The sequence below is a fragment of the Miscanthus floridulus genome, chromosome 10, assembly GCF_019320115.1.
Source record: "Miscanthus floridulus cultivar M001 chromosome 10, ASM1932011v1, whole genome shotgun sequence".
NCBI classification, from domain to species: domain Eukaryota; kingdom Viridiplantae; phylum Streptophyta; class Magnoliopsida; order Poales; family Poaceae; genus Miscanthus; species Miscanthus floridulus.
The window spans coordinates 71,097,175-71,125,084 of NC_089589.1; the positions used below are offsets into that span (position 1 = coordinate 71,097,175).

At 41.9% G+C, this 27,910-nt stretch overlaps 1 protein-coding gene and 1 long non-coding RNA gene across 3 annotated transcripts; both read left to right on the top strand.

The window, feature by feature from the left end:
- The first annotated feature begins 4,958 nt into the window (after nt 1–4,958).
- On the top strand, nt 4,959–20,282 carry LOC136486719 (la-related protein 6B-like). Its single transcript, XM_066483682.1, has 10 exons — nt 4,959–5,595; nt 8,310–8,391; nt 12,728–12,822; nt 13,032–13,103; nt 13,223–13,302; nt 13,412–13,508; nt 14,701–14,748; nt 14,827–14,895; nt 18,920–19,060; nt 19,546–20,282. The coding sequence occupies exons 1-10, from the start codon at nt 5,236–5,238 to the stop codon at nt 19,933–19,935; spliced, it is 1,434 nt and encodes a 477-aa protein (XP_066339779.1). The 5' UTR covers nt 4,959–5,235; the 3' UTR covers nt 19,936–20,282.
- A 2,454-nt stretch (nt 20,283–22,736) lies between these two features.
- LOC136485581 (uncharacterized) lies at nt 22,737–27,557 on the top strand. 2 transcript variants are annotated; one of them, XR_010766488.1, is made up of 3 exons: nt 22,737–22,911; nt 23,098–23,205; nt 27,429–27,557. It is a non-coding gene; the product is annotated as an uncharacterized lncRNA (long non-coding RNA). The 2 variants fall into 2 exon arrangements; XR_010766489.1 differs by lacking the exon at nt 27,429–27,557 and adding an exon at nt 23,838–24,026.
- The last annotated feature ends 353 nt before the right edge of the window (nt 27,558–27,910 follow it).

Consider the following 27,910-nt stretch of genomic DNA (forward strand, 5'->3'; position numbering starts at 1 on the left):
CGGTCACTTTGAGCTACAGCGTCCGGTCGTCACTTGACCATTGAGATCGGGTGCTCATCATTTGAAGAGAGGGGACACGTGGCACGCATCGCGTGACCGGACGCTGAGGTCCAGCGTCCGATCAATATGATCGGAGCGTCCGGTCACCCCGTGTTGTACCCGATGAAGGGGTACAACGACTTTATTTTGTGAGAGCTTCTATTTAAGCCCCATAGCCAGCTCAAGCTCACTCTCTTGGCCATTTGCATTGACATAGCAACCTTATGAGCTTAGCCATAGCCCTTCCACTCATCTCCATCATTGATTCATCATCTTTGTGAGATTGGGAGAGAATCCAAGTGCGTTGCTTGAGTGTTTGCATCTAAAGGCACTTGGTGTTCATATTTTGATGCGGGATTCGCTTGTTACTCTTGGTGGTTGCCTCCACCTAGACGGCTTAGAGCAGCGAGGATCGTCGAGCGGAGGGTGGTGATTGTCTCCGGCTCCGATCGTGGTGATTGTGATGGGTTCTTGACCTTTCCTCGGTGGAGATCCAAAAGGTACTCTAGTGGATTGCTCGTGGCTTGTGTGATCCTCATCTTGTGTTGGTTGTGCGGCACCCTATCGAGGGTTTGGTGTGTGAAGCCAATTAGCGCGTAAGCCTCCAAGTGAGTGAATCGCTACAACGAGGACTAGCTTGTCGGCAAGCAAGTGAACCTCGGTAAAAAATTATTGTGTTTATCATTAATTCCGAGGTGATTGGTCTTCATTGTTATTCATCCTTGTGATTGATTGGCTCATTCATCTACATGGCGGTATAACTATCTTGCTTACTCTTTTTACTTTACCGCAAACTAGTTGTCAAGCTCTTTAGTGTACCTAGTTATGAGAGCTTAATTGCTTGGTTGGTGTGGCTCTTTAGTTAGCTTTTGAGAGCACACTAACTTAGGGTAGTGTCATCGCTTTTGTGTGGATAGATATTATCTATACTAGAATTGTGATAGATGGCTTGTATTTTTAGTAGGCTAGCGTAACACTCGCTTCGCCTTATAATTGTTTAACTGGTTTGTTAAGTGTTGTTGTAGAAATTTTTAATAGGCTATTTACCCCCCTCTAGCCATTAGGACCTTTCAGTGGTGGACTCCATTACCAGTAGTGAGATGCTCACCGGAGTTGGATGAAAACGTCGTAGAGGCCTCGATTTTCAACTGGAAAAGCATGGGAAGACAGAGGAGACTACAACGAGCTCACCTAGGCGATTTTCTTGGATGGATATGGCTTGAAGACGATGCAGGACACGGTGGGGCAGAAGGTGGCTCCCTACGACAGTTCGGCGGTGATTAGGGACCACACGAGAGCGAGAGAAAGAGGAGATAAGGGCTCAAGAGCTTCGAAACCTTAGCGCAAAACTCGACAGCAGGCCGCGAATGGTTGCGAGGCTTCAAACAGCGTGCACAGCCACGGCGACGTTGGCTCCCAACTCAGCGAGATTCGATGGAGCAGAGGTGCGGCTAGGGCTAGTAGGTGGCTACGCTAGGGTTCGGGATGGAGGCGGTGCTGACGCTAATGAGGGATAGGGAGGTGGCGTTGTGCAGGCTCGGTATTTATGAGGGCCCTCGGCGTGGGGCGCACGCCAATCACGAGTCGGCGCGGTGACAGACTCCTCGATAGAATCTGACGTGGAGACGAGAGAAGGAAGACGAGTGAGGTAGGAGATGACACTGACAGAGCGGACCTACCTATCAGTGATAGGGTGAGGGAGAGGGCGGCGTCCGCGCATTGCTGGGCCGGCCTGTTTAGCTGGGCCTGCGGGAGAGTGAGGGAATCGACGAGGAGGAGCAGGCCGCTAGTTGGGCCACGGGGAAGAAGCGGGAGCAGGCCGGGATTGGGTGAGGGAACTGGGCCTTTGGGCCAAAAGTCAGGGTGAGAGAGGGAGAGAAGTGAAATTCCTTTTTCTTTTTCTTTTTCTAAATTTCCAAAGAAATTTTCAAATGAGTTTTGAATTCTCTTTTGAGTTTTCGATCAAAACCACTCATCACAATAAATCAAATGCAACGGCATGTATGCTCAAACATGTTGCTACCTTATGATAAATTTTAATTTAATGAAAATTTATTATTTTTACCTATGTTTTCATGAACACAAAATACATAACTAAATCATTTCATCTCTATGTCAAAAAGAAGCAAATTTTAGGGTGTTACAATAGCATAAGATTTATTTTTATATTTGATTTGGCATTATTCAACAAGATTTTTTTTGACAAATTCCTTTTTTTTTTAAATTATGTGATAATTATGAGACCTGTCGAGCACCTCTCATCGCGGTTAGCCAAGTGGATGTACTGTAGGTGGGCTAGAAGATGTAGGTGGGCTGCTTTTGGCTGCTGTTGGACTGTTGATCAGTATTGTTTTACTTTCAAATTTCTTCCTAGCGAGCGGTGGCCCATATCATATTTCTATTGAAGATTAGGTACGCCATTTTTCTTTTATGTTTTTTTAGAAAAAAAATGATTTTGTTCTGGTCTCTTCATAAATTATACATACTAGCAAATATATCCATACGTTGCAACGGGAAAAAAGCTACCAAACGTTTATTAAAAACCAGGCCAAGAATGTTACATTATTTATTTTTTATATTTTTCTATAAATTTTAAAATCTATAATTTTTTTACAATGACAATGACATCCATAACATAATAAGTTCACATCGACAATAATACAACAATATACTATTAAATCTCCATCGAATTAAAATACAACTTCACCAGTGAAAATCATTTCTTTTGCTTCGGCTCCACAAGCAGCTCCACAGGTGGAGCTAGAGCTGTTTTTAGACTCCATTTAACGAAATAGCTTAACGTGTTAGACAAAACAATTCCTAAACTTTAAAATGACTATTATGCCCTTCTCTTTCCCTTCTATTTTTCCATCTCCTTCTCTTCTCGTGGCCTCTCTCTCATCCGGTGGCCGCCCGCCGTTCCCTAAGCCGTGGCACCTTGCCATCTCCATCACGCTCACCGATGTTGGCGGTCCTCGCGCCCTCCCCGATGGCCGCACTCATGACACTGGCCGCCTAGCGCGCTCCCTCCCATGTTGTTCGGCTGGGTTGGCTGGCAAACAGCTTCAGAAGCCGGTGCAAAACGGGGCCGTACTTGTAAATATATCGCAATTTTAATTTTCATACTATGCATGTGTTGGTAGAATTAGATATCGAGCTTTATGATTTCTTTTGGAACCCATAAAAATACATAATTGTAATATTTGATTAAGTCAGCAAGAAGTAAGTTGTTGGAGACCTCTCTCTCAATTTCCATATGGCAACCCTCGTCGAGGATTGGAGTTGTGTATGTCTACAACTTGGAGATACATTTATTTTAATTAGAGTAGATAACAACCTGATGAAGATTTTAGTTCACGATTTGATTAGTTGGACCATCAGTTGATCGAGGCTTTAATAATAAATAAGTTTTATATATAATCTTCATCAACAACTTGCAACTTAGTGGTGGAATATTTGTTTATTAGGGGTTACAGAAGGGTCTAGAGTTCAAAGACCCATAATAATGGATTTATTATTTATGTTTATAAGAAAAACAAGAGATATTAAAAAAAAAGAAGAAAAAACGAAAAAAGGTCACGGAAAGAGAGCTGTTTATATATAATCTTCATCAACAACTTGCAACTTAGTGGTGGAATATTTGTTTATTAGGTGTTATAGACGGGTCCAGAGTTCAAAGACACATAGTAATGGGTTTATTATTTATGTTTATAAGAAAAACAATAGATATTAAAAAAAGAAGTAAAAACGGAAAAAGTCACGGAAAGAGAGTTGGCTACCGGAAAAAACTAATACTCTGGAACTTTTTTTTTGAATTGCGGTAAGGAAACTCCACGGTGTTAATACGAAAAAAAACCGAGATATATGGAACTGCCAGCAGGACATAGAAACACAAATACGAAAATGACGTGGAAACGGAACACTGCCGTGTTACCAGAAAAAAAGACATAGGGGCATCACGAGCCGAACACGGAAATGAGACAGATAATTAGGTTGGATGAAAAATTATTAGTGGCAAAATTTTTTGGCTCTTTAGTATTAGGTAGATATAACCATCTATTATTAAAAAACAAACACGGATGAAAAACAGCTTACACTCAAAGAGCGGCATAGAAACAATAGCCACCAACTAAACACCAAGTCTATTAGAAGACAAATATCCATTCCTAATGGTGCAACTTTTTATCGCGGGTTCTTCTTTGAAAGTTTTTTTTTCCACAGGTTTGTCGTGTTATTTGACCTGTACATAAATACACATCTATAATCTATAAATCCATTATGTGTGTAGCGTAAATATGATAGAAAGGCTTCTCCTAGTTTTTTCATATATAAGTTATTCCTTATTAAAGCTCTTTTAACCTTATATAAATTAATTTTATAGTGTGATGAAGATGTTGGCATTCTAGGTTTACTTTAAATCAAACCATCTCAAATTATATTAAATTTGTGTAAACTATTATCAACATTTATTACAACTTAGAATAAACAAAATATCCAAATATGTTTTATGGTAAATTAAATGATACTTATTTCATACGCTGGATATTATTATCCTTTCATATAACTATATAAGTTTATCAAACTTAAATAAATGCTTTAATAATTTATTCTAGGACAAAGCTAAGAACTGCGGGTTTTTTATGGTGGGACCGGCCAGGGCACGAGAGAAACTACGCACGTGGTGGTATATCTACCAGGCACCGTCCACTGAAACGACAGTCCCGGCCCACGATCTAATCTTGCTACTCACTGCCATCCGGGCTCCACACCCGAGTCGACCTCAATGCTCCCTCACCTTCCGTACACCGGGCCCATACACCGTACGTAGAACGCAATCCGCTCGCAACAAAATATCGGACGCCCCACCAACGGACAAACCCACCGCACCATACACCGGGTCCACGCAGCCTTCAGAGCGTCCACCTCCTGCTCCGATCCGGGAGGAGGCGGAGCGTGCCGCGGCGCCGACCGAGACCGATCCCCGCGGTGAAGTAGAGACCTGCGCGTATAAATACCCGACCTCGCCGGCGCCCGCGAGCTTCGAGAAAACCTCCTTCGCCGCGCCTTACCCTAACAGCCTACTAACTAGCTGCGGCGCTCCACTATCACTCCCTGCTACTGCACCTACTTCCGCTCTGGTACTGTTGCTGCTGCTGCTCCTGGTGGTGGTGGCACCCAAACCCTAGCCCTGCCCTGATGTCGCAGCAGGACGCTGCGGACCCGCCTTCGGCGACGGACGAGCGGCCGGGGGGTCTCCCGCGGACCGGCTCCGCCAGCCGCCTCAACGCGCAGGCGCCGGAGTTCGTGCCGCGCGCTGCCGCGGTGCCCCCGCCCCCTCCGCCGCAGGCGGTGGTGCGTCTGTTCGCGCCGCCTCCTCCTCCCGCGGCGTTCTTCGTCGCAGCACCCCCGCCTCCGCCGCCCCCGTTCGAGTACTATGCGGCGGTTGCCACCGGTGGGGGTGCCAGGTTCGGTCCCCCCGCCGAGCAGGACGCCGAGGCTGAGCAGACGCCGAGGGACGGGAGCTTCGACGACCCCGTGCCCAAGATCAGGAAGCAGGTGGGTGGATGCTCCTCTCCGTCGTCGTTCCTGGTGATCCCTGATACGATAGGTGCAATTAGATCACTAGATCAGGAATAGAATTTGCTCAATTTGCGACATTTTTATAGTCCCACAAGCTGTCTGCGTCATCCGATGTGCTTCCCAGTAGTCTCACGAGGAATTAAATTTGCTTAATGTGGAGTACATCTTTTAGTCTCGCAGATATGCTGGACACATGCCATGAAAATCTATTTGCTACTTTGGCCACTTTAGATGTGTTTGCATTGAACAGAAAGGCAAGCATTGTTCAGATTGAACTGCCTGCTTTTGTTGTGCTAATGGTAGTGTAGGAGGCTAGGAGCTGCGTAGTGCACATGTTATTTATTAGTTGAGGCACACATTTTATTTAGTTGTGGTGAAATGGAGCAAGGGGCAGAGCTACATGAACTTACTGGGATCAGCTGACATGTATAAATGTGGAAAATCCTAATATCCTATGCAAATTCACTGTTTACTAGTATATTTAAGTGATGATTAGTGGAACTGACTCCGGCGATTCCATTGCCTGCTCCGCCCCTGAATGGAGCCACTAGCAATCGAACTTGTCAAAATTCTGGTATTTTGCTATGTGTACTTGTAGTATCTGTTAAGATGGATAATGTTTCATGGTAATTTCCTCATCTCTCTAAGTAATGATGGTAGGGTAATTTTGGTTCATTTTTTAGTTTAAGCTAATGAATTGAATTCCTACCTTTCCTGTGTTTGGATGTTAATAGATCATGTTTGAGAAATCAGGTAACAAGGATACATCGTGGTTTCAGGATCTATTCTTTTTTATGTGATCTACTTCAATAACTCATTTAAGCCTAGGATGGTAAGGTGTCGCCTCACCTCGCCTTATCATTGTGAGGGGGTAGGTCGCCACGCCTCACCTCACCTTACCACCTTAAGAACCATGGTTGAGAGGGACTGCACCACTACCGTTGTAATAATGATGCAAGAAATTTAACTTCTCAAATTTATACCTTTGAGGATTGATTTGATTTTGATGGGTTAAGCAGTTAGACTTAACTGATCCTTCTGTTGGGTAATGGCAGTGAAGAAAAAGTGAGCTTTGACTCCCTAATCTTTGGTACTGGATTGATTGTTCAAAGATCCAGTATCAGGGGCTATATTGGTGGGCAGGAAGCAGCATAGATTGTAGCTGAAAGAAGTTAACAGGCGATGGAAGTTGTCACTGGTGATGGTGGTGGCAATGGCATGCACAGGGAAGGTAGGGGGAGGAATGGTGGTGCCACTTGGAGGAGATAAGTAGAGGAGGTTGAATCTCTTTTCTTGTTTGATCCAAAATGGGTACATGGAATTTAAAAAAAAAAACCCCGGGTACATGGCTTCTCCTATGGAGACCTAACTTGACTCCCAAGCAACTAATAAATTGAATCCTTATAGATTGGGTCCACCCTTTCCTAATAGTCTACTTTCCTAGCTTTAATAGCTAACAGTCTCAACTTTCCTTAAAGAAGCAAAAAACCAACTCATGATATCAAAAGGTATCTTGCCGATGGGGTAAAATTGATGAAAAAAAAAGGAAAGGATGCGTGCAACCCTTCTGGCAGCAGTGCCGTCTTTAGGTTTGCTGGGCTAAGCCAGCCCATGGTGTGGTGACCCATGACATCCAGAGGGTAGATATTTTTATTCATTTGAATGCATGTTGACGGCGAAAGAACTTGACGTCCATGTTTAGAGTATGATCTGTAGTTCTAGTATCAACTCCCATTAGGATCTAATGTATTCCATGCTGCTGAAATGTGGGTTTATAGTGTTAATGTGCTAATTAAATTGAAATTTTCAAATTGTGAACTTATATAGGACTATAGGAGGCTGGATTGTTTGTGATGTTGAACTACTCTAGGCTTATTTAATACATTATTATGGGAATTTTCGGGTGGCAATGGTTTGCTCTATTTGGTTGAGCAACCCCTATTCGATATTTTAATTTGTATTCAAGTTTGCTAACTTCGAATTCCATTTTATTCAGCTATTAGTTTGTTTGTTTCATTAAATTATAATTTTTCAGGCCCTAGAGCTCTGTTTATTTAATTATGTTATTTGAACCAAATCATAATGTCATATTTGGTTCCATGATTTTGTGCTATTAGTGTACTTCATGGTTTTGTGTTATATTATACTTCACAGTTTTGTGTTATATTGTAGTTCATCTTTTTTTTGTTAGCATTTCTAGTAAGCAATTGTTCATGGGATGCACCAATTGTACTGCAAAAGCATTATAGCAGTCGTCTTGGCCGTTTAAGTTGGAGAAAAGTTGTTGACATGCTTACTTTAGTGCAAAATTGTTTTATGAGATGCAGCAAAATTGTACTTGGAGTTTTTTGGGCCTTGATCATGTATTCATGTTGATAAAATGGTTCTTAGTGCACATTGGGTAAACTAAAATTAAGTTGAATACGAGGATGCTATTCTTCTGTTGGTTAGCAAATATCAACTACCATTGGTACTCTGTAGTTCCAGTCTGATGGTGCTTCATTTTATGTTTTTAGTTCAGCCAGTGTTGAATTTTAATTTGATCTATTAAATTTTGTAGTCTTGTGACTGGTAGTGGCCTAGAAAATCCAGACAAAGACAAATTGTTGCATCTTATTATGTGTTGTAAAATTACATCTTTTTTGTTTTTGTTTTTGTGTTTTCTGATTTCTCAAAATCTGACCTTGTAGGTGGAGTATTATTTCAGTGATATAAACCTGGCCACCACTGAACATTTGATGAGGTTTATTTCAAAGGATCCTGAAGGATATGGTGAGTCGCATGCTTGCTTCTGAAGCTACTTTATTTTGATGTGCACATATGATGTTATCACATTGATACCAGTTGTTGAATTTATGTTTTTTCTTTTTGAAAAAATATCATTATTTAAAATTTATAGCTTCTTTCCATCATTAGAAACCAAGTCATTTTTAATGACTTTCTATTTTAAGGTGATGGTCAGAATCATAGTAGGCTTTGAAAGGTGATATTGACATAGTCTGGAGGTTTAATATTTGTATATATGAAGGGTATTTGTAGCACCCGGTTTTAAGAACAAAACCAGATACACACCATATGTGAGCCCAGGAAGTCAAATATCACATATAGCTACAAATAAGGGTAATATCAATAGACAATGCTCAATATATAACGTACTTAGTATAGAGAATATAACCTTAGATAGCAATCAGCGAAATGACAACTCCGATCTTCGGGTAAAGACTCCAATCCACAGGGACAACTAACTGGTTGATCACAAGCCTAATTCCTCCAAACTCTAGCAATCTGGTACCCATCCGGGATTTGTTCAAGGATTTAAAAAGTAAAGCAAGCGTAAGTACATGTCGTACTCAACAAATATAACATGGGGTTCATGAGGCTCAAAAGGCTGACACTGGTTAACTGCGATTAACTTTTAATGAGTCATCTTTTAGCAATTGGGGTGGCAACAAGTTCATCACAAGCCCATAAACACATGATCAGGTAAACATGAATAATGAATAGCATAAACAGTTAACCATTAGTGAGCATCTTCATCATCCATATCATTAGTGTTCATCATCTATTCCGTAAATGTTCCAAGGCAGCTCGTGACCGTGAGCACGGCTGATATACCAGTTTTACACTCTGTAGAGGTTGTACACTTTCACTGTGAGTCGTGATTTACCCTTTCGCCCGAGGTGATCAGCCTCTTGACCCACTACCAAGGAAGGTCGGCAGGGTTCACTATGAAGCCTTTCAAAGGTTCGTCTAACAAATTAGGACCATTAGATTCACTCGGCAAACAGATGTAGGAACCTCCCTTCCCGATGGCACAATGACACGTAGCCTATACACAAGGGGACAGAGGTTGTCCTATACCCGATTCGGCAAGCCATTCTTACGCCAATAAAGGTAACCTCTAACAAGCTAGAAAAGGTCCTCATACTGAGCTAAAGTCAGAGCCATGTAGCCCTCACAGCTGTACTGTAAGTCCCGAAAGATCACTTACAGATAAGTCCTTAGGGAGAGGAATCTTGAGCACCATTAAAACAGCCCAATGCTCTAGCCCCCTTGTTCCCTGTTGCCAAAAAGCATCTTTTAGTGTTTATTGCATATACCATTAGTCAAGTTACAAGATCATGGTCTTTAATTGAGCACTAGCATCATACTACCCAATGCAATACCTCCGTAACAAGGCACAAGGTAACAAAACACTAGGAAATCCTTAGTCGTAGTTAAGGTAGACACATGCAACATGAATTAAATGATTAAAGATAATTAGGACAACAAAGATGATCCCATGCTATACTTGCCTTAAACACCGATCCTTCGGTAAGTTTTAATCTTCAACGCTCTTCTTCTTCTTGTTCACCACGTATATCTCACCAATTGAACGTAATCATAAAGCACCACACAAACATCCGTACAATCATACACGAAGCAAACAATAGATCTAAATCAGAACAGTACACCAAACATAGAATCAAGATGAAAAGTTTGTAAAACGAATCTACGTTTCACTACGAACACACAGACGCGAGAGGCACGCTAATCGGTGCTTCGGTGAAAAAGATACATCTACAGATAGATCTGCTTTATACGCGGAAAAGAAAACTATAGGCTTCATTTATTTTAACTATATAAAAGCTTATATAAATTGAATTTAGTCAGATTTAGATTTGAATTATAAAACTAAAGTAAAACAAATCTTATTTTATCTATAAAATCCAGTTGAATAATTATTAATCAAAATATGATTTAAACCATGAAATTCTAGAAATAGTAATATGATAGACATTGTTACTAACGCGTAGATCTCGTTGCTATGAATCTAATGCAACTTGAATGGGTCAAAACGGAGTTAAAACGTAGAAAATATGAATTAAACAAGATTTCCTCTATTAAAATAATAGATTAAATCTAACCTCGAATTTCAAAAGTTGAAAACATACTTAACAGTAGTATGAACATGTAGATTATGAAATTACGAACCTAACATGATTTGAACGGATCAAATCGGAGTTAAAACGGAGAAGTTATGGCTAAAACAAAATCAGTGGCAAATCTGTAAATAAGTGAAAACGTATTTTTGAAGTCAACCGAGCAAAATACGCTTTTTAAAGGAGCAAGGCGTAATATGTGGATTGCGCAATGGACCGCGGGTTTGAAAACAGGGAACTGGTGGGGCTCTTTAATAAAAGTGCGAATGAAAAGGTATCTTCTAATCTGGGCCACAGATCTCAGATCGGGCGGTTGAAATTGATTGGGAGGGGAATACTTGCCAGAACAGGGATTTCTCGGCGACGACTTCGCCAGCGTCGATCGATTGCTCGCCGGAGCTATTGGACAAAAGCACTACGGCCATAATTGCACTGGGATTTGGCTCGGGAAGCTAATTAAGGCCACGGCGAACTCATCTATGCATTTTGCAGCGGTTATTGCAGAGCAGAGAGGGTGGGCGACGGGTTATGGCGGCTACGAAGCATCGGCTACGCGGAATAAGCCAGAACAGAGCGGGAGAGAGAGGATTAAGGGGCTCTGTGCGCTTTAGAATCCAATGCGAAGCTCGTAGATGATCTTACCTTGACAGAGAACCAACTAGGCGGCTCAGCGACGTCAGGCTCCTTCGGCGGATGCGGGACTGCGAGACTAGGGCTCCTGGCGGCGCTATGGTTCGATCTAGTGCACGGTGGGGGACGCACGGCACCGGGAGGCTGCTATTTAAGGGCCGTTCAGCTTGACAGGCATGGCAACGGAAGGAGACGTGGGCGGGGCGGACACGGCCTCTGTGCGAGTCCGTTTCGACGACGAGCAGAGGTAGGAGGCAGAGCTGACGAGCGGGCCCGGGCGGTCGGTGAGACAAGGCGGGGGAACCGGGCTGTCAGTGAACCAAGGAGAGCAGGCCGCGCGGGCGCAGCTGTTGCTGAACGGGTCTCGGCGAACTGGGCCTGCGGCCGAATAGAGAGAAGAGAGGGAAAGAGTGGCGTGGGCAGCTGGGCCACGGCGCGGAAGGAAGAGATGGACCAGCGCGCAGGAGTGGGCCGAAGCCAAGGCGGGGAAAACGGGCCAGCACAGACAACAGAACAGGCCGTGGCGCTGGGCTACAGAAGTGAGGAGGAAGAGTGGGCCGCGGGAGAGAAGTAGGCCGGCTGGGGCAAAAAACCAAGGAGGGAGAAATAAAAGAAATTCCTTTTTCATTTTCAAACCGAATTCAAATATGAATCAAATCAAATTGGAATACGGTTTAAAATACATTTTTAAATTCAAATAAAAATGAACAATTTTGGGTAAGTTCTCAAAAATAAAATTTACAACTTTTTTTTTAAAAAAATACTTTTATTTTCAAATTCTCTTTTTCTTTCTTTTCTTTTTCTTCAAAGCCATTTTTAATTTCATTTACAGAAACTATTTAAAACCATTTTAAATTTTCAATCAAATCTACTCAATCAAATACATCAAATGCAAGGGCATGTATGCACAAACATGTTGCTAAACCTTATGATGAATTTTAATTTAATGAAAAATTTTATTTCCCTATATTTCATGAGCACAAAATTCCAAATTAAATCATTTTAACTCTATTTTCAAAAGTGGCAAATTTTGGGGTGTTACAGTATTGTTCAATTACTTACATTGATTATATCCTGTTTAATTTGTGACATTTTCCTACTGCACTAATTTTCTGATAGATGCACTTTTGGTTGGATGCATCTTATCAGGATAAGATCCATTCAGTGTACTCAAAGATTTGGTTCATGGACCAAATGGTTTTCGGTTGTTTTTGTTAACATCTTACCGTGAACTTGGAATCAATTGATTTTCATTAGTACTACAACTAGTCCCTTTTTTGAAGTGCAATCTATTATACATTTTCTTTTATCGAAATTAATAAAAGAAAAATGGTTACAGTATTTATTAGAATAGTGCCCTCAATCTCCTTATGTTACAGAAATGAGTTGTCTTAGAATAAGACCTTTTGGTCATGACTTCAGTATGCTATTTTTTTATTCAACCACTTCTTTTGTGGAAGCTGTTTGTGCTTAATGTGAAGAAATCTAACTTTTATAATCGAAGTGGACAAATGCTTTTTAGTGGGAAAACTAATATGCTTTCTCACTCAATGTAGTGCCAATATCAGTTGTTGCTGGCTTTAAGAAAATTAAGGCTTTAGTGCAAAGTAACTCCATGCTTGCTTCTGCTCTTCGGACTTCATCAAAGCTTGTAAGTTCCATGATAATCCAATTGGGTAGTTACACTTGACCCTAACATACACTATTGTGTTCTGAAGTTTCTTACTAAATTCAATACTTCATAGGTCATAGGCATAAGATTAGAGGCATCATACCCTCACTGTTGGTTATGTCCTCTGGAAATCTATGTTGCTTATGTCCGCAACAATATTTTTTTAATTATTTTGGGCATATATACAGGTGGTCAGTGATGATGGAACAAGAGTAAAACGTGAGCAACCATTTACAGAATCAGATTTAGAAGAACTCCAGGTGACTAGCAATGCTTTGTACATTGAATGGCACTAGCCCCATTAATATTGAATTATTCTCTAGTTATAAGAAAACCTTTGCTAGACTGTCAGATAAGGAACACCTCATCTGTTTTGTAGGCCCGAATTGTTGTTGCAGAAAATCTCCCAGATGATCATTGTTACCAGAATTTGATGAGGCTCTTTTCAGCTGTTGGCAGGTAAACGCTAATGTAGGTCTATATCAAGTGGACCACTTTCTATTTACTCATGAAAATGGAAAGAACCATACACTCTATTTCTAATTTATTTTGTTTTGTCATTTGCCAGTGTGAAGACAATTAGAACTTGCTATCCTCAGACCCCAAATGGCACTGGTCCAGCTACTAACAGATCTGCAAAGCTAGATATGCTTTTTGCCAACAAAGTAATGACCTTCTCTGTTTGTACTTTAATATCATGTTATCTGGAAATGAACTCTAGTAGTTACTGTAAATAAATATGTCTCATAGGGTTCATTGAATTGGAAATAGATATGCTTTTTGCCAACAAAGTAATCGCTATTCCTGATTTTGATACTTAAATATCATACTGCAATTGAAAACTGTTTTGTACTGCTATCCATAAATAACTACTTTTGGTAGGGTCTGTTGAATCTTCCCTGAACCCTGCACGGCTGCACCCTAGGAAAGTAAAAAAGAATAGAACATTGTTCAAGTAGTAACGCGTCTAACTGGCATAATTGGTTAATGGGATTTTAGAAAGCCTACTACTTGCTCCTCAACATCTTGTCCTTGCATTGGAGACACTAGACAATGGATTTATGGGTCTAATGCCCATAACTGTATCAGCCCAGGAGGGTGGTGACAACTGACAACCCTGGGGCAACCACCACTGGCCTTCATGCTGTCATGAGTCATTGTATTTCTAGGAAGTTTTACCTTTTGTAGTTAGGAAAAATCAGATAATCTATAAGATCCCATGTCTATATGAATAGAGGATATGTATCATGATTAATCAAGCAAGAAGGGTCAAGCCCACTTCTGCTGTTAGCCGTCACTCCGAGCCTCTTGCGCCGCCTCTCTGCCCTGCTGCACCACCTTCATGGCCGCTAGTCACATCTCACTCCTCAGTAATGCAGGCACCTAATACCATCTTTTCTTTAACGCTTCATAAACCAAGCCCCGATCCTGACATTTGACACATATTGCACTGAGAACATAAAGGAAATATTAGTTTGTGGGTTGTTGGTTCATCAGTCATTTATATTCTGATATTTTTATTTTATTTTTTCTTGAATGGGCTTTAAGAGATGCCTGTCATATGTTAAGAGGAATGAAGAACCAGTTTACCAAACAAACCCAAAAATGAAAACAAAATCTGGAAGTTTCTAACATAATTTCATACATCGACACCATATTTAAGTAAAAGGCTAGTGCTGAAAAAATAGGAACACTGCTTCAAATTGCTAAACATATCAAATAATAAGATATGAAACTTGGTTCAAATGAATCATTATATTTTATGCAATAGACAAATTATGTCTTCCTTTTCATCATAGTCTTGTCACATGACGGTTATGTCCTGCCAAAATAATAATAACTTTTCTTTGATGGCAGCTTCATGCTTTTGTTGAGTATGATACTATTGAAGATGCTGCTAGAGCGGTATGCGTTTTTATATAATGTTTCAATATCACATTTGTTTTGTAAATGCATTATCTTATATTATTTCATGAATTACAGATTGTGGAACTTAATGATGAGAGGAACTGGAGAAGTGGTCTTAGAGTTCGATTGTTAAGCACTTGCATGGTAACCTTCCATTGAACTTCATTAATTGCACATGGGATGGCTTAGTGTTGTATTGGTGTTTATTGTTCAACTGCTTACATCAAGATAGCAGGAACTTGGCATATTACCTCAAGATGTCATATTACAAACTAATCATATTACAAAAATCCTCTGGGGCTTTGAAACTGCTATACTACTATGCGTACCAATATACTCCCTCTGTCCCGTTAAGTTTGTCGCTGAAGCACCCGGCTGTTGTCCCACTGAGATTGTCGTTCTAGCTAACGAGGGGCCCACACCTAGGAAAGCAAAGCAACAGAGACCCAGCTACTTTTCACTGCTTGCCGATTTGTGCCCATTTGTTTAATCGGTGAATACTACTGTACTAGTGTCGTGGCTAGTTTTGATATGGTGAATGTATCTGTAGCATTGACATGATGTAAGCATTTAATGAAGGCATGTTGCAGCACAAAACTTGGAATCTGTCGAACACGTACGATTTGCTAGCCTTTCTTCTCTCGTCTTGGTATGCACGGCTTGCACGCCCATTCCTTCAGCGACAAACTTAACGGGACGGAGGGAGTAGCAGTTTCAAAGCCCTGGATGAGTCTTCCAGAAATAGGTTTATTTTGAATCTACTTTTTAGTGAAGCAGAAACTGCCCAATGCCCAAAGGCCAAAGCCAGGATCAGAACAATAGGGTTATGAGGAAAACTTATTTGGAAATTTGAAAGCTCTCTTGAACTGCTCTGCTATATACATTATAACACAATTTTTTCTTAAAAAATAGGAGAAGTCTATTTTTGCCATCCAACTATTGTCCTAGTTGGTTTTACTGTTTTGGCCAATTAACTAGAAAACCAGGAATCTTTGACCATCCAACTAATGATACTGTTCATATTTGGCGATTCGGCAGTTTTGATGTGGTTTGGTTGACATGTGGGCCTGACTGGCACTTGTCGTTCACGTCACCAAAACCACCCATAAAAACAGCCGAATGGTCAAATATGAATGGTGTCAATAGTTGGATGGTCAAAGATTCCTGGTTTTTTAGTTTAATTGGCAAAACCAAACACGGACGATAGTTGGATGGCCAAAAATAGACTCCTCCCAAAAAAATAGTGTGTGGAACTCTATGCACTAGTATTAGAGATAGCTGTTGTACATGACTTTCTTGTACATATCTTGTACTGCAAGCCAGTTCCAGCTATATATATGCAAGGTCAACCAACCCTAAGGGTGTGAAGTATCTTCCTACCTCTCTACATACATGCACTTTAGGAAGATGCATAAAACCATGAAGAACATATTCATTATTTTGATTTCTTATTATCCCCTTACCAAGTTACTGGGGTCAACTGAAAAGTGCAGGTAAGAACTTTTTTGATTAACTTTAGTGTGAATAAATTGAGGAGTTGTGTCATGCTGTTTTGTGTCCGGTCATGTCTGTCTATTTTATTTTTAATTTTTGCTACTGATTTTACTACAGAAAATTATTAATCCAATTATCGCTTATGAAACCATTGTTTTGGTAAAAGAGTAATAGACTATTGTAAGTGGTGGAGCCACAGATTGGCTTGGACCAGGTCTCAAACCCTGTTAAATTATGCGTAAGCTTTTGATAATCTTGTTTTTCTTACATTTTTATGTAGGTGTGCAGTGTTATTTTTTTTTTTGGTCTACGACCCAGGCTGCAGCATAAGCAGCCTGGGGCATAGGTCCGCTACTGACTACCGTTCAACTGTGCATAGACATCCACCCACCTATCTTGTGTTAAGTACTTAAGTATGTCGAGACATTTACCTGAATCGAAATTTTGAGCTTATTAGTCTTAACATGGGCATGTTTTAGCCTTTACCAGCGCATGACTGATTTGATTCCACCTTGTTTAATCACAATCTATCGCATTTTGAACTTTTAACTGCGACAAAGAAGAAAGAACTCCCATTTTTGTTTGAATTCTGATCTGTTGGCAAACTTTTTGTGAACTTTTTCCCTCGAACACACATGAGAGCTGCACATTATTATATTAAGAAGACGAAGGGGGGGAAAGAACCCCATACAACACCACACACTCACACCTTGGTTTCAAAGATTACAAAATCACCTGGAAAAACACAACAGTGACCCCTGACCTAGAATTCACTCATCTGGGCAGCTGACCAGTCAGCTAAGAAATACCTCTGCACCTGCAACCCCCCCAGTCTCAGTTTATCGAAGGCAAGAGATAAGGCACTACTATTTAGAGTTGGAGAAACTCTGTTGAACACAGTGATTCCTGTGATTCCAGAATCCAGAGTGTCCATGCTCCTAAAATGACATAGAGTTCAGGCTTTTTCTTGCCAAACCAGCAACAACCTTGCTGGCTCTATCACACCATCCTTCAAAGGATGTCTCACCCAGCTGAGGTGAGAGGCTTTGCATACCGACTGTCTGCAGCAGGCCAAACCAAATATCTCATGCAAAACCACAGTGCACCAAAAGATAATTTATCGTCTCTGCATCCTGGTTGCAATGGAGGCAATGAGAGGGATGATGAAGACCATATGCCTTGCCAGCATATCCACAGTCCAGCACCTGTTAAATGTGACAAGCCACGTGAAGAAGTGACATTTGCCCGGTGCCACGTGTTCCAGATCCTCTCCCAAGATTCCAACCTCACTGCTCCCTTGAAAAATCCTTCATAAGCCCACTTGTGTTGAGTTTCCAAATATGAGAATCATCAACACCAGGTTGTAGTTCCACACTAGACAGGATGTCCCATAATTCAAGGAATTCAACAATGGCACGCACTGAAAGCACACCTTGCACATCCGAGATCCAAGTCTGGTTTGTGAGATCTTCCAGGACGGTTTATTTATTTGCTCTCCTCTTAGGAATGAGAGCGTTGAAGTGTGGAGGAAGGTCAGCAATGCATTGTCCATGAAGTCACCTATCCTTCCAAAACAGAGTACATGCTCTATCACCAACTTCAGAGATGACCACCATAGAGAAAAAAGCCCCCCCTCACACAGTGATGTACGTGGATAGGGAATTCCAGTATTCCACCCATGGACTACTTGGCTTGGTTTTTTTTTTCAGCCAGAGCCACCTCATTCGTGACAGGCCTAAAGCCTCCAACAAGTCACAGGAACACAGTATCACACAAGAACACACGAACACAAGTGGTTTGGTTGCTGGAATGACTTAGCCTTTTCTGGTTTTCTCTTCTACTAATATAGCCAACGTGGGCTACAAATCAGGCTGTGATAGCCTCTAATGAATGCAGAATATTACCCAACTAATCGGCCTATTACTTCCTATTACTCCATGCTGAAATTTAGCTAAAGTAAATGCTATGAACCTAGACACTAAGCATGCACCTAGACACAGGATTATTTCCAACAATTCGGAGGGCCCAACTGAGGTTCTGAAGTGCTGAGATGCCAAGACTGCCAAGTTTGCGCACGCAGGGTGGGGGCGGGTGCAACATGCGTTGTGCAACGCTGCCAGGCAGACCTTCCGCCTTTTCCAAAGAAAGCTTCGCGCCTTTGCCTGATCTTATTTATTTCCTTGATTGCCCAAGGTGGAAGGTCTACCGCCATATCAAGATAAATCAGCTTATAGGTGAATAAATTGCACTAAAATCTGCGCGGCCACCTTTGTTAGAAGTTCAGCTTTCCAACCTAGGAACTGATGAGCAATCAGATCGATAATAGGTCACACCTGTTCCTTTGTCAGCTTCCAAAGAGAGAGGGGCAGACCCAAATACATGGGAATTCCAGCAACTCACATGGAAGGTGACCTTGTACTGTACTGATATCAGTGGAAGTAAACTGGATAGGCTAAGAGGCTGCTCTTCTGTAACCTGACTCCTGATGCCTCACCAAACATTTGTGAACTATCATAATCAAATCATTTGAAGTTTAGCATCTGTAAACTGCGCTGTTCTGAACTTTTTTGTTTATTGCATGACAATCATGTCTACAGTAAATGTTTTCCCTAACTTGTTTTTGTATTGCAAAACAATTTCCTAATTTATTTGCTGACTGCTTTTGGCTATTCAGACAAAGGGAGGTAAAGGGAAAAAGGGTGGGCATGAATCTGATGGGTATGGTGAGGAGGAGAATGTCTCCACTTCTGATCAACCAAATGATAAACATTTAGAAGGAACACCTCAAATGTCAGATGTGCCTGGAGAACACATGGTATGACTTCCTTTTACTTTCTAGTCTCATTTATTTTAATAGTGGAAAAGAAAAAATGAAACAGCTATGCTTTGCCTTTGCCAGAATATTTTCAAATATGGGTACTATGTACATGTATCTTTAAGCAGAACATGAGAATGCTTATTCTTGGTTTTAAGGATTGAAAAAACACCAGATGCAGAAAAAAAAAATGGACCTCAGCACTGTACTTTGCCTTTTCCAGCTGACCGGTTTTATGCGTGTGGAACATATCACATCTGTTTATACTGGATGGTTGCCACCACTTTTTATCCCTGCTACTCTCTAGACCATTGGTTTGTTAGTTGGTTCAGAATCAGCGATATATTATTGTACAAGGATTTATTGTTTGTGGTTCTCATTAGAAGGTTCAATGATTGATTTATTGAATGTCTGGTTGTTATACCTGAAAGCTCACTAAAGAGGTTTATTTGTGACAAACCTTATATCATTTTGATTTCTTACAGACTGAGGATAGCACTGGAGATATGGGACGAGGACGTGGCAGGGGACGTGGTCGTGGTGGAAGGGGCCGTGGGCGTGGTTTCCATCAACAGAACAACAATCAACACCACCAGAACCACCATCAGCACTACCAAAACAGTAGCCACCACAGTAACAGGAGTATTACCCATCCAGTGGGAACCCCACCATCTGGCCACCCAGTCAAGATTGAGCAACCATCTGGCCACCCAGTCAAGATTGAGCAGCAGCAGGAGGCAACTCAGTCACAGCCCCTCACAGCGGCTAACAAACAGCCTCCAGGTCCCCGCATGCCGGATGGCACACGTGGATTCACCATGGGCAGAGGGAAGCCGCAAACATTGACGCCCAGAGTATCCGAGTCTGAACCTTGAACAATGAATTCGAAGCCCACTGATAGGGAGATGAGACTAATGGGTTGCTGTTTGCCATGTTGATACATATGCTGAGAGACTTGCCTTTTAGAAGTCTGTCCTCGGAGGTTGCTTTCTAATTTATGGGAACCATTACATTTCTGCATGTGCTGTGTGTACTTCCAAAACCAGCAGACACTGGTTTTCGACTAGTACGATTGCGGCCATTTTGTAGTTTCATTTTTGCCCCCCTTTTGCAGTTTTGGGAGAAAGACTGAAAAGCAAAAACTCATGTTAAAAAAGCTGGAAAGAATTGAATCATTGTAAAATAAGATTGTGTTTCTTAGCCGTTTGCAGGAAATTGATCATTTCGATGCGTTTACCATTTTGTTGTTTATTACTATCCATTAATAGTTTGTCGATGAAGAACGGTGAACGTTACCCACTTGACCGACTGAATTATCAGAGCCTGGCAACTCCCTGTAGTAGGGCTAAGCTAAGCTATGTTAAATCTATATCTTTGTTCTATGCTCTATTCTACTTATATACCAAAAAATAAGTCCTAGCTTTTTTAATACATATCTTTTATTATATATCTACAAATAGTACATCTAGATGGATACAGGCGGACACTGTAGCACGACTGATTTTGGACGATTGAATAGTATTTTGTGAGAGAGAATAAGCTGACACATGACCAGCTGAACGCAGTGAATGTAACTAGAAAAGCCAAACCCTACTACAGATTCTAGCTTATCCCATGCTATCCACATCATCACAAGGACCCCACCAAATCACTATGCTCAAACATCAAATTGCATTTACACCAAAGCACTCAGAAGACAAAAAGACTACAGTTAACAATACAAACTATTCAACTTTACCAAACTGGTGGAAACCTCTCCATCTTCCTAGCCATGTGGCGTGTCCTGCTTCTATAAAGCCGTAAGCACGGTTGGAACCATACCTGACCCAAAATTCACTCAAGAGATCAAAGATAGTAGCTACTAGCTAGGGAGGAGAGAGGCAACGATTCACTTTGAAGATCCCGCAGCAAAGCGCACGATAGTTGTAACATCATTGATCTTCTATCTCAACATGTAATCCATCTACATTAACTTTCACTAAATGCCACATTATCCTAATTAATTTTAACTTGTTAATGTAAGCTATCCACATCAACTTCCACTAAATGCAATTATTATTTTCAATATATAAGAAAAATGAGATATCTATCCACGATCCATATAATAACGTGTGGGACATCTTCTAGTAATTCATAAGGGAATAACTCATTTACCATTTTTCGTTCGAAGAAAGGATATGTTGGTGGTACATCTTGAGAAGCTAATTCATTGAATACCACTGATAAATTGACTTGCTCCATAGTAAAAAAGGTAAGTTTATACCAGCCTCATTCAGTAAGGATCCGGTTTTAAAGAATTAACAAAATTGCATACTAATGCAAGACAGGCTTTAGCTACTTCTCGATACTATTTATGTCAAACTGATACTACTTATTTTTCAATAAATCTTACAAAATCTTAAATAGACAAGTATACATCTGTTGGCTCGTACGATCGTACGGGGTATGCTGCCTGCTGCACTTCAAGATTTGACCTATTGGTCAGATTAACGCTGACACGATAGGGTTACGGTAACGATAGGACGCGGGCGTCCGTCCCTCTGGAGGCCCCGCACTCCGCTGGCTGCTTCAGAGCACTCCTGCACTCTGTCTCCGTATGTCCAAAAAAAAATTACTCGTCTTCTCCGGCGTATCTGTGAAGGGTCGCTCGCCGCAGGCAACGCACCTGCCCGTTGCGGCCTTCTCCAGCTCGGTGATGCAGCACCCGCGCCTCATCCCTAGCTGCTTCGCGGTCCGCGCCACCATCCCGTGCTGCGTCTCCATCCACCTCACCCATCATAGAAGAGGAGGTAGGGGAGGCATGCGCCTGCACCTGCACCCCCATCAACCTCACACGTCGGCGGGAAGGGGAGGCCTGCGCTTGTGCCTTGGTGTACGCTGGGCGTTGACGTCCTCCTGACTAGCGCATGTTACGAGAGTATGTTTGAAGTGTTTCAGATGTTTCAGAGATATGTTGCAAGTGTTGTATATCGATGTTGTAAAAGTAGATCGGGATGTTACACATGTTGTAATGGCTATACACGTATGTTCCAAGTGTATGTTTCATCTGTTCTAGACGCATGTTGCAAGTGTTTTATCTGGATGTTGCAAAAGTAGATATGGATGTTGCATATACATGCATGTTGCAAGCATATGTTTTCAAGTGTTTTCAGGTGTTTCATACGTATGTTTGCAAGTATTTCGTCTAGATGTTGCATATGTTTGTAGTGGTTTTTCAAATATTTTTCAAGCGTTTTCGCAAGTGTTTCAGACGCTTGTGTTTAAGTGTTTCATTTGTCTTTTTTTTATGTTGCAACTTTTATATCTAGATGTTTCAAAAGTAGATCGGATATTGCACATGAGATGCGCGTGGAAAGCGGCTAGCGACGCGGGCGATGTTTGGGGCGGCGTGGGCCAGGCCGGCGTGGGCGACGTCCAAGACGGCCGGGTCCACTGCTAGTGCGCTCACTCGCGAGCTCGACGTGCTAGGCACCGTCTCTAGCACCCGACGTCCGGAGGCTAGTAAGTCGGATAGGGTTAGCTTTAGGTTGATCAATGCCGAGCCATATATCTCGTCGTGGATTTAACTTGAATCTATTTTTCGCTGGATCTATTTGTAAAAAGGTTTACGAAAATGGTAAAATTGAAAAGAAAAACACTCTCATCCTGCCCTTTCGGAACAGGATGCAGTCGCCACTTCTCAGGCTTTTGTTCTGCCGTTCCCCCAGCGTGCGCGCGCGCTCTCTCTCGCGTGGGGCAACTAGGCATCTGCCGACGCCGACGCCGACGCCGACGCCCTGCCCAGGCCTTCGTCGGTCCCTTCAATTACCAGGCCTTCGTCGCGTGCTTCGCCGCTGACGAGCACGCACGAGGTATGCGCATCCTCTCCTTCGTTCCTGCTGTGCGAAAAAGACGAACAACCGAACCCTAAGTTAAGCTATTTGTATTCGGATCTGTTCTAATTACAATTGTATACATGCCTACTAACTTCGATTTTTATTTTTATTTTTTTGCAAAACTTATTGGGTTTACAAGTGTACCACCATGCCCTTTACTAGGTCCGCCCCTGGTTTCATAGTTAGGCTGGTTGGGTTCCGGCCAAGCTGCTGTCCTCCTTCCCGTGCATTCGCGGCTGTCAGAGCTCAAAAGATTCAGCTTCCCAAGAAGTAAGTGTTCTGAAAATTCTGATACATATACATGCTATTTTCCTGATTTGCGCACATGCATGTAATCAAGCGCCGTGCTGTATGGCTATTGTCAAATCAATGTATCCGGTAAAATGGAGGTGTATGTAGTCACTGGTTTTTTAAACTAGCAAATATGCCCGTGCGACATGCACGTGTTTATGAAAAGTATTTGAAATGCAATGGGAATATTAATATGGAGTTCAAACACATTTCACATTAATATTTTTGGCTCCTAGAAACATGTTTTGCATTAATATTTTTGGTTTGTATGGATGTCAGAGTCCTTTTGGCTCGTATTGGTGTCTGAGTCCTTGAACAAGATAATTTGGCTCGTATGGGTGAAATTTGTGGCTTGGATAAACATATTTTTGCATTAATATTTTTGGCTCATATGGGAGTTGGAGTCTTTTTGGCCCATATGGGTGTCGGAGTCCTCGAACTAGATAATTTCGCTTTTCGCTTGTATGGGTGTTGGAGTCTTTAAAAAATTCGCTCCGCATCATCCTCACATGTTAGTTTTCTATTTTCCTTTTTTCCGTATCAAACAAAATCTTTTTGTCGTAACAAACAAAATCATGTGTGTTCAGATTTTTATTATTTTCCTTTTTCAGGGTCTAGGAGGAATCTTGGTTTAGGAGTCTTACAAAATTACGTGTGTTCAGTTTTTTATTATTTTCCTTTTTTAGGGTCTAGGAAGAATCTTGGTTTAGGAGGAGTCTTACATCTTACATGTAATATCACGGATGATGGAGGGCTCATATAGCACGACGTCTAGATCGAACAGTTATTAGAGAGGGAGAGCCCCCTCAAAAAAACTCGCTCTTTTGTAGTGTGATGATGATGATGATGATAAGATGTGGATTTGTATGCTGGTCATTTGGACCATACTCCATAGAACAGAATTTATCAAATTCTATTGTCACATAGAACATATTCCGTACACCATTGTAATTGTGATGGCATTGTGTGGCTTGTTGTGCTGGCGGTGCATTTCGAAACTACACCTCACAATTTTTCTACAGGACATGCATGGAATATATTTTTCACAGGAAGTACATTATACAAGAAGAGTAACAAACTTAGAATCATATTTTTCTGATCTTTCAATGATTTATTATGACTTTCTCAAGAAAACAACAATTTCAATATTTAAATAAAACTCCACAGAAAAGTATCTCAAGAATGACATGCAATATTTTTATCATGTAGATCTAGTGACAAGAAGCACAACAAAATTTGTTTCACCATTTTTGGAGTAATATAACTGGAGATATACATTTTACAAGCTTTTTGAATTAATTTCTGAAATCATTTTCTTTAACACTGAAATTCCACCGACCCAAAACCGCTAGGTGCACCCGGTGCAGTGCACCCAGAGGGGCTGCCAGGCGGGACCCTTGGTCAAACCGGGCCCACGCGTCAGCCGGAGCCGAGCAGGGCCGCCGCTGACCGGCCGGTGTTCGCCGACGGTGAGCTAGCTGACGGCGCGGTCACCACCAGCAGCTCACCCGCGACGAGGCGGACGCGGTGCACCAAGAGAAGGCATGGGAGGAGTTCGGAATGAAGCTCGGCGACGCGCATGGCGGAGCGGTGGCGCGGCTCACCGACGGCCAACCATCTCCGGCCGAGAACGGGCGTGAGATGTGGCGTGGGAGCTTCACCGAGCTCGTGCGGTGCTCATACGTGCGAAGAGAAGGAGAGAGGTGGAGCGGAGGCGGGCTGTCCGTGTGGAGCCAAGCTCCGGTGAGGAAGAGCTTACTCCGGTGAGGAATTACCGGTCGGAGAAGACTTACCCCAGCGAATTGGCGTGAGCACCGGTTGTGAAAAGTGGAGGTGATGCTGCTGGCGAGATGGAGAGGTCGACGACGAGCTGGGACAGCCGGGCGATCTACTTCCGGCGAGGCGCAGCGTGCGGTGGCAAAGATAGGCGTGTGCTGCTGCTGTTGCTGCTACTGAGCGAGCGAGAGAGCAAAGTGGAGGAGTGAGGAGGAGCGCAACGCGGTCGGGCAGGTGAAGGCGCGACAAGAGGGCGCGGGGCAGGCCGGGGCTGCCACGCGGCGTGCATCGCCGGTGCATGGCGGCCACGTGGCGTGTGCGCTCTGCGTTGGCCAGGCGTGGCGCGTGGGGGTAGGCCAGGCGAGCGAGCTGGGCCGGCTTTGCGAGCTGGGCCGAAGGCAAGGCTGCGGCCCATTTAATGAAAAATGTTCTTTTTCAAATCCTTTTTCATTCAAATGAAATTTTGAACTATTTCAAATTAGTTTCAAAAGTTGGTGTAAAAATGAAAGTTGTTCCATTTTTCAAGATCTACAACTTTGCTTTTATGACCAAAGTCCAATTCCAAATAGATTTTGAATTACAAAATAAAATCAATATTAACTCAAAACCCTAATTTTGGAGAATTATTTTTAAAGGCAAAATTTGGTAAAAATTTAAATATGAACTTTGCTCCAAATTGCATCCTAAATATTTCCAAGTTAATTTAGTGATCAAAATAAGTAATCATGGCATCCAAACATGAGCATGGCATTTCACATTGTTTGAACCATAAATGAATTTTAATCACTTAAGCATCACATGAAATGATACTTCATTTCTTTCGAAATGAAATGCATGAATGATGCTTATGCATGAGGTGATGACGATTATGCTCATGGGATGAAATGGTAATGCACGCTTAACACTGAGGTGTTACAGCCCTCCCCCCTTATAAAAATCTCGTCCTGAGATTTGGGTTATGAACCATTTGTTATAAAAATCTTCATAAGCTTTTTGTAGATATTCTCTCGTTTCCCAAGTTGCATCTCCCTCATCATGATGATTCCACTGTATCTTGTATGTTTTTACCACACTATTCTGAGTAGCATGTTCTTTAATGTCTAACACATGGACCGGTTGCTCACGATACACCAAATCTGATTTGAGTTTGATGCCCCGAGGTTCTATTCTTTCCTCCGGAACACGCAAACACTTCTTGAGTTACGATACATGGAAAACTGGAAAGACGGTACTCATTGTCTTTGGTAACTCTACCTTATACACTACTGGACCTCTTCTTTTCAAGATCTTGTATGGTCCTACGAATCTAGCAGCAAGCTTTCTCCGGACTCCAAACCGTTTCTTCTTCATTGGCGTGACCTTCAAATAAACATAGTCACCAACTTCAAACACAAGGGGTCTCCTTCTTCTGTCTGCATAACTTTTCTGATGCGATTGGGCTGCCTTCATATTTTGTTGGATAATATGAACTTTCTTCTCGGCCTCTTCTACAAAGTCAATACCATAATACCTTCTTTCTCCTGGCTCAACCCAATTTAGGGGTGTTCTACATTTTCTGCCATACAAAGCTTCGAATGGAGCCATCTTGATGCTTTCTTGATAACTATTATTGTAAGCAAACTCAGCTAATGGTAACCATGACTCCCATGAACCCCTAGAAGACAACACACATGCTCTTAACATATCCTCTAGAATAGCATTCACTTGTTCAGTCTAACCATATATCTGAGGATGATAAGCGGTACTATGAATCAAACTAGTTCCCAAACCTTTGTGTAAATGTTCCCAAAAATGAGCCATGAACTATGGCCCCCTATCAAATACTATAGTCTTTGGTATACCATGCAACCTCACAATTTCTGCAATATACTTCTCAGCATATTGAGGTGGTCGATAAGTTGTCTTGACAGGTAAGAAATGAGCGGTCTTGGTAAGACAATCCACAATCACCCAAATCGAATCATGTCCCTTTTGAGTAGTGGGCAAACCCGAGATAAAATCCATACTTATATCATCCCACTTCCAACTAGGGACGGACAAAGGTTGCAACAAACTGGCAGGTTTCATATGAATAGCTTTCACTCTACAACACGTGTCACATCTGGCAACATAGGCTGTAACTTCTTTCTTCATCTTGGTCCACCAATAACGAGGTCTCAGTTCTTGATACATCTTACTACTTCTCGAATGGATAGATAGCTTAGAAAGGTGAGCCTCATCCATGAGTTTATTCCTAAGCTCTCGATCCTTGGGAACCACAAGACGGTCGTCAAACCACAACACGCCCTGTTCATCCACTCTAAAGTGCTTAGATGGCTTTTCTTTTATTTTCTCTTTGATGTGGAATATTCCCTTGTCTATTTTCTGGCCTTCTATTATCTTACTCTCCAAGGAACAACTAATCTGAATACTATGTAACATAGCAGGATGCATCAGATCGAACCCATCTTCAAGTAATGGCTGCACATTCAAGCAATGTGACTTTCTACTCAAAGCATCTGCCACTACATTGGCCTTTCCAGGATGATACTGCACATTCAAGTTGTAATCTTTGATCAATTCTAACCACCTTCGCTGTCTCATGTTCAGCTCTGGTTGGGTAAAGATGTACTTAAGACTCTTGTGATCTATGAAAATATTGCACACATTACCAAGTAGATAATGTCTCCAAATTTTTAGGGCATGCACAACTGCAGCAAGTTCAAGATCATGTGTCGGATAGTTGCCCTCGTGCTTTCTCAATTGACGCGAGGCATAAGCAATGACTCTCCCTTCTTGCATAAGAACACAGCCCAAACCAGTTTTCGATGCGTCGTAAAACACATCAAATGGTTTCTCGATGTCTGGTTGTGCTAGAACAGGAGCAGTGGTCAATAGTTTCCGCAAGGTGTGGAAAGCTGCTTCACAC